We start from the raw sequence: 8,262 nt of genomic DNA on the forward strand, positions 1-8,262 counted from the left end.
TTTACAACATAAATGCCGCCACCAACCTTGAGATATGAGTTCTAAGGTCTCAGTATAGTTACAATGACTGCCCCACCCTTCAAACCGAAATGCATTACTGCTTCACGGCCGAAATAGGCAGGGTGGTAGTACCCACCCGCGTCGACTCACCAGAGATCCTACCACCAGTAATTACGCAAATTATAATTTTGGTGGTTTCATTTTTATTACACGATGCTATTCCTTCACCGTGGAAATCAATCGTGAACATTTGTTGAGTACGTATTTCATTAGAAAAATTGGTACCCGCCTGAGATTCGAACACCGGTGCATCGCTCAACACGAATGCACTGGATGTCTCATACGTTAGGCCACGACGACTTCAATACCTCCATACTGCCTATTTCTGAATTCACGTTGCACGAATGCTTATAGACTTCGGTACAACTAGCAGTAACTATCAGCATAATCATTTAATTTTCATTACCATAAATTCCATTCAATATGCCCAATATTATGTAGTTTAAATCCCAAACTAAACAACTAACTCGTAACAACAACTTCCCTTTGCATTAATTAATTTTATTAATAAGTTCTGGTCGTTACCAACTTACGATTAGTTCCGGTTTGTCAGTTTGCAATTAGTTTGCTTAGGATTATTTACGATATATGTTTATAATGTATTTTATTTATTGTCTATAGGACTAACTAGTAAGAGCCATCTTGCCTGTTTATACTGTGAAGCGTAATAAGTTTTTTTTTGTCTTTATTGCGCTTATGGGCAGACGAGCATACGGCCCACTTGTTATTGAGCGGTTACCGCCGCCCGTGGACTTCAGCAATGCAGAGTCAAGCCACTGCCTACCGTTAAGTACTCTCCACAAGCCTCGTTTGAAGAAGGATATGTCATACAATGAGTTCCTGATTGAAGAGTGGGAGAAGTGTTATACTATACACTTAAGGCTTAGACCTCATGACTCAAGGTAGTGGCATTAACATAGAAGATAGAAGATAAGCTCGTTCTGCGATCCTATTTCTGTAGAACAGGCATGCGTTCCAATGGGACAGCCGCTGTGCAATGGAGTTGAAACTTCATATTATGATATCGATAGACTCTAATAACCACTGAAGAAGTTATATCATTATTTATATATTAATACGTGAAGCAAAAACTTTGTATCCCTTTTTACGAAAATTTTCTGGACGGAGGAGTCTGAAATTTCCCACACTTATAGAGAATATAGAGAAGGAGTGAAGAATGCAATTTTTTTTTTAAATTATGCATTAAAAATACATTAAATCAATAAAAAAAACATTACACACACTATCACGTATTTGACACACACACATAATTATATACTCTTTGTTTACTGTCAAACTTTTCTTATTGCTTATAGTAAGTATGTGGTCAAATTGAGAATAGATTATTATTGTTTATCTTTCATATAATTTATCTAAAGTGTAGTCTTGGCGAAATCTGTGGTTATAGAAATATAATAGTCTTTGATAATAGAATCATAAGAGTGTACAAACTTATAATTTTTTAATTAACTATAGTCGAATTTCGACTTCAAGGGAATCACTAGTCTGTCATAAAAAGGGTAAAAACAAAAAGAAAAAATAAGAGAAATTGTCGCTACAAGAATATATTTTGTAAAGATTTTTGTTTTTTAACTTATTTTTGAAGGCACGAAACTGTAACACGGATATTAGGCTTAGCGCCGTATAAAACACATTTCGTACGATTACCCAAATCTACGGTAAGAACAGTTTTTGAGTAGAAGGGCGCACGTCGAAAGTGCTAATACAAATAAATTTTGCGTAACGATGTAATGCAGGAAACATGTAAAAGGGGACGAAATGCGGATGTATATTTTTATATACTGTGGAGTGTGGAGGTACGTGGACCGGATGGAAAATTCCTACTAAAATGAGGAAGAGATCTTCAAACTTTTTGCTAATAAAAAATTTGATGTATTCAATATTTTGATTTATGATCATGGTACATTTAAGTAGCTTATTTGTAATATTATAATTAGTTTATTTTTAAATAAAATTGAGGATCACTGTCACGCCGAAGAGCAGAGAGAAGAAGTAAATTTATTTTCGAAAAAAAAAAACGAATATTAATAGTACATTGTGCACCAAGGGTGAAAAGTTTGCAATTTTACACGCGGGAGGAAATGTTCAACTTTTCTCCCGCAGTGCACATTCTATTTTTTTTCCTACCAGGCCGAAAGTTCGTGGAGTACCGAGCCGTGGTCCAGAGGCGAAGCCCCGGTGGGGTCCAGGGGTGAAGCCCCGGTGGGGTCCAGGGAGGAAGCCCTGGCCGGGGGTAGAGGGGCGGAGCCCCCCCGAACTCATAAAAAAAACAATTTAACTGTTTTTTAATTTTTAAATAAACTACTACTAATTGAATAAGAACTGTCTGACAAAAATGGCGAAGAATGTTAGGTGCGTGAGAGCAGACGTAGACACTAACGCGCATGCGCACTTGTACCCAGGGAGAAAAAGTTACACTTTCTTCCCTGTACAGCGGGAAGAAAATTACACTTTCTTCCCTGTACAACGGGACGAAAACCTAACTTTCGATGTAGGTAGGAGAAAAAAATAATTAAAGTTCGCATCAAAGGTCGTAAAAAAAAAGTTTGTCCTTCGTAGTAAACTGTCAATATGCATTTCTTAAAAAATTGTCATAATCGTATCGTTATCATTGCTATAGCGTTAATTGTTGTTGCCTAATATGAAAATATTGCCTGTCGACGCTGAAGAAAATAAATGTTGGCAATTTTGTTGCTCGCTTGTAGAATTTATGCGACGTCCTAAATATAAATCACTTCATGCTTTATCAAACAGAATCTTGTAAATGCTTAGTTGAGTTTTGGGTTGGACGCGATGAGTAATGCATGTCAACATATTTTGGTTACCCACTATAGCATGTGAACTTTTTTTTATGTTATATTATGATGACGCACTGTATCTTTGACCCGTCCCTAAGTGAATAATTATTGCCTTATTAGATAACATAGGCTATTTACACTATTGCTTAAAGGGTTCTTACCACGAATTTCGCAAATAACCAAATATCGGAACTCATTTCGGTACATAGTGTGTGTAGTGTATGTATATAGCCGCAAAAGCTTAAAACGATAGATTATTTGGTGTACATGGAAGTTATTATTTGTTAGTTTTTTTGAGATTTAGGAAAATAAAAGTAGGTAGATCCCAAGTCAAGACTTGAATGTGAACAGAATAAACAAGAAATAGGTCAGAACCATTTTTTAATTGCACAGGTGAACGAGATGTTTTGACGTGAATGCGGCCCCTTACCTTGAGACATTGATTTGCTTTTATATTATTTGAGGTTAAGTCTCAATAGTATCAAAGTAGTAGTATCTCAAAAAATAATAATAATAATAAAAAAAAAAATAAAAAAAAACCTCGCGTCATAACTAGGCATTGATTCACTTGAATCCGATACCTTGCGTCTGAACTAGGCATTGATTCACTTGAATCCGATGCTTTGCGTCAGATCTAAGCATTGATTCACTTTAATCCCATACATTGAGTCTAAGCTACGCATTGATTCACTTTAATCCGATGTTTTGCGTCAGATATAGAGTTTGATCCACTATAATCGTGTTCTTTTCTAAAGTGTAATGACTGTAGCTATTATGTATTAATGACGGAATTTAATGCCATCATCACATAATCTAACCGCCATTTTTATGTTATCGATCCGGAAAAATGTAATTAACATTTTATAACATTAACATTTTCAACAACAATCACAATGCATAGTTTCTGTTTGAACTTTGTATATTACTGTTTAATCTACGGTTAGCTTATCATTTTCATTTGCTTCAAACGATGTCAGTTGTATTTTGTATTCTGCAGAATCTTGTAAAACTTTCGCAGATTTCTTGTCGTGAATAAGATCCGTCCTGCTTCCTGTTTACGTAATACTCGTCGTAGCAACGACAATCTCCAGTTTTTTTCAATTAAAATTTCTGTTCTACATTCAAATTGATGGCAACATTATCTTACATAAAATTGTGGTAATTGTTTAAAAATTATTGTTTCAGCAATAAATATTACTGCCGCTTTTTTTTATATTATAATAGAAACAAAAGATTAAACGAGAAAATGTAAGGTTGCTTTGTAACCAAAACTCTTTTTAGTACCATAGATGGGGGAAGTGCTCATTGTGTGCCCGCCTGCTCATGGTACTTAGCTGCTACCAGGGCCTAATGATATCACAACGTGAATGCTTAGATAACGAGTTAATCAGGCCTCATTTTAAAATACGTGGATGCTTGGCAATGTATGTAGACAGGACGATGACGATAACCACTCACCATCAGGTGGGCCGTATGCTGCTCGTCTGCCTACAAAGGCAATAAAAAAAAAAAAAAAATAATAATAATAATAATAATAAAATAAAAAAGTATCTATCTCTGCGAAATCACAATGTACAAAGATAAAGTGTTTTATTCGCCACTTAATGATTGAATATGTTGGAAATTGCTTATATGATAACAAAAATCAAAGTCCTTCGGACTATCATATATTAACTATATATTTAAACTTTAAACCAAATCTCTGCATTATACACTCTGCATTAAACAAAATGTCTAGAGTTCTTATACTGACCGACGGTAAAATTTAAAATTCTTTTCAACTTTTCTTTTACCTTTTCAATTTAAATTAATTTGATTTCTTTCAGCTATAGTAAATTTGTCTTTCAGTTATAGTTAAATTTAAGAGTATTAAAATGTATGAAAAATTGCGCCCATGCTTAGGGATTAAGCTTAGTGTACTAGTAGCTATGCTGTTATTCTATCTAACATCAATTTGTTCATGTTTATCATAATTATCTGTAATCCTTAAAGTAACTGTATGTGCTATTTTTAATACCATGAACACATCATGTGTAACGAAACCGAAGATAAATCCAATGCATTTACTTAATAAGTTGCTTCTCATAAAACCAAAGACTAATTTTTTTTATTTATTTAAGCAATTTTATCAAGCAAAACACAATATTTAAACAATTTTTTTTTTATTGCCTTTGTAGGCAGACGAGCATTCGGCCCACCTGATGTGAGAGGTTACTGTCGCAAATGGACTGTGGCAATGCCAGGGGCAGAGCCAAGCCGCTGTCTACCTAATTGTTTATGTAAAAGATACATAAACAATTACCTAATTCATCATGTTTATTAATAACCACGTACCTTACCTTACCTTGTCTAATCACACCATACCCAAATTCGCACAAAATTCGCTCTAAAGGATGAGGGATTAACAAAATAATTGCGGAAAGTTCATTTAAAAGATTCTTCTTGCATATAAAACTGTGAAATAAGGTCCCTAGCTTGGGTTTCTCCGCGGCCATTCAAACGAGTTTTAATAAAATTGTAACTTTGACTTTGAAGGATAACTGTTGTATGAGATGGTCACAGCCAAAATAAATAAAATTGCTTCTAAATACCTACATCTAGGGTATATGTATACATCTTATAATGATAGAGCTTTTGTGGATTGAATCACGATTTAATTTGTATATTTTCTTCGAAGTTGACTATGATAAATAACGTTTCTCGAAAATATCGGTAAAAAGCAGTAATGCGTTTCGATTTGAAGGGTGGAGCAGCCACTGTAACTATAGTTGAGACCTTAGAACTTATATCTCAAGGTGGGTGGCAGATTTACGTCGTAAATGTCTATGGGTTCCAGTATCCACTTAAGACCAAGTGGGCTCTGAGCTTGTCCACCCATTAAAGCAATAAATAAATAAAAACACACAAATTGTTAGTTCCGTATATTTATAAACCACACAATCATAATACCTGCTCAGACGACGAGCATGTTCGCATCAGAGTTTGAATTAGCAAATTAAATATATTGGCTGGCTCATATTCACGTTCCCTAGATATTTACTTTAGTCAGACGCGTTGTGTATGTTAGGTCACGATACGTTGAACAACTTCTACGAAATTTCATCAAACTCAACCGTATGTTTGTATTCAACATAGAAACTCATAACTCGATACGAATAGAATAAAAACATTTTAACTCTATTTCGGTTCAGATAAGCTGATTTCTTTCTTAGTACTATATATTTATTTAAATTTTTATTGTTTGCTTTTTTTATTGTTTGCCGGACTTTACTCTTCACTTATAAACCACACAATCAACTTCTCACTTAAGAAACTTATTCCTATTCCCTAAGATATATGGAGATTACGTCCCCGGTAATGTGAAGCACGTATAGAAACCACCTGTAGAAAACAAAAACATTACAAAGCATAATGGTTTTTTAATGCAATAGTACGGTACACCAATCTTTAAATCCGTATGGTGCCTTTGTAATGAAAATAGCTACAGAAGCTCACAATCTATCCAATTTAGTATTGTAATGAACGTATTAATTACAAGAACGACGGTTCTATTTCATGCAATCACCTACCAGAGTAAATCAACGACTTAACAATCAGTGAATATTGTTGAGTGGATCGACGAGCTGGTCAAAGTGATTGGTACTGATTGAATGCGAAAGGCAAGAGAATGAAAGGAATGGGGTTCATGTGGAGACCTACGCTCAGCATTGGGTGGACACGGACAAAAAAGTAATTAAGAACTTTACTAATTATACCGACCCTGCATTGACACAGCCAGCAAGGCAGCCATATATGCATACCAGACTTCTTTAGATGAATAACACTATTTTCTGCGGTTTCGACGTCGACAACTGTCGTTTTTCCAATTTATTGGTCCAATACCAATGGTAGGTACGCGAAACTATCAAAGGAAATATTCAACCGAATCAATCACCACCGAGCTACATAATACCAAGGGAAAATGAATTTCAAATACATTCAGTCATTAAAAACATTTATTTACATCATCCACTATTTGTTTCACTATCAATCGTCTTCCTATAAACTACTTGACTATCTGGAGCAACATATATTACAAACCCAAAAGATGAAGGACCTCCTTCGTACCAAAGTTTACACTCTATCGCCAATGATGTACCTATAGTAAAATTCGATATTTGTATGGCAACTACAGGCAAAGCGCTTTGCAAATCTATTGGAAATATGCCAGGATCTATGCCTGGAGGGTTTGGATAGTAATCGATATCCCTCAAGTGTTCTTTGTCGAACGAGGTAACCCCTTCGCAGAAATTCCAGAGTTTCTTGTCTCTCTGTATCCAATTCAGAACTTGCTTTGGTGCCAATTTCGTTTCAGATGAATTGGTGTCCAATGGTTTCCCTTTCCAATACAACTGTTTATTTATCTTGATTATCACACAAGGTTTGTCTCCGTATCCGTAAGGAGCTTCGCCACAAGGCCCTAAATCACTGAGCTCCCTTTTCCTTCTATTCTTGATTAAAAGTCTGTCTATTGCGTTAATGTATTTTTTGTAATCATCTTCAATACCTTGCCTATACCAGATTATTGGCTGATCACCTTCAGAAGCTGGCGTCCCTGAAAGGCCGATCCCATTTTCTGAATAAGTCAGTAACTCCACTTTGTCCATCACTCGATAATCAATTAATTCCTTCAATATTATTAAAGTACCATATAAAAATAACAGGGAATAAGCTGCCAAAGATATTACATATAGGACAGAATAGATGATGATCGAAAACCAATTTTTACACGTTCTACCACAAAATGTCTTTTTTTCTCTATTGTAAAGGTATTTGAGGAACCTTCTTCTACTAGATATAGGCTTCTCTTGAGATACAACTTGCAGTTTATCTGGCTTTGAGTATGTAGGTAAAGACGTTGGAAGTGATGGGTCTCGACGCAAAGGTCTCGGGGTTGTTGGAGCACTCTGCGAGGTTGATGGGTTTTCATATTTATCTTTAATATTCACCATTTCATTTGATCACTTTAAATAAAGACTGTTTGTTTTGAGTACATATTTGACATTTTCAATACAGTAGGGCCACGATATGAAATGAAATGTCATTTTGTGTATTCGACACTTGAGTTATCAAATTCAATGAAATTATTGTTTGTGGTTTGACGTTTGATCAATTTATATTTTTTGTCACAAGATATCGGTCGCTATGTAAATAAATGGACAGTCGCGCACAAAGACGCTCAAGCAGAACTAGGTTCCTTCAGATAGGTTGATATTTTATTTCTTTATTTTTTTTATTGGTTAGTAGCGTTAACAAGCTCACAGTCTACCTGGTTTTCAGTGCTTACCAAAGCTCATACACATCACAACGTGTATGCCGCCACCCATCTTCACAAATACCGCCT

The 8,262-nt window shown here is 35.2% G+C and overlaps 1 protein-coding gene across 1 annotated transcript; it reads right to left on the bottom strand.

Moving 5' to 3' along the window:
* Positions 1–6,856: 6,856 nt before the first annotated feature.
* Positions 6,857–7,959, bottom strand: LOC101739994 (probable sodium/potassium-transporting ATPase subunit beta-3). Its single transcript, XM_062669225.1, has 2 exons — positions 7,701–7,959; positions 6,857–7,473 (listed from the first exon to the last, which is right to left on the bottom strand). Exons 1-2 carry the CDS (start codon positions 7,846–7,848, stop codon positions 6,884–6,886), a joined length of 738 nt encoding a protein of 245 aa, XP_062525209.1. The 5' UTR covers positions 7,849–7,959; the 3' UTR covers positions 6,857–6,883.
* Positions 7,960–8,262: the final 303 nt, after the last annotated feature.

Source organism: Bombyx mori, chromosome 6 (assembly GCF_030269925.1).
Source record: "Bombyx mori chromosome 6, ASM3026992v2".
In the NCBI taxonomy this organism is placed as follows: domain Eukaryota; kingdom Metazoa; phylum Arthropoda; class Insecta; order Lepidoptera; family Bombycidae; genus Bombyx; species Bombyx mori.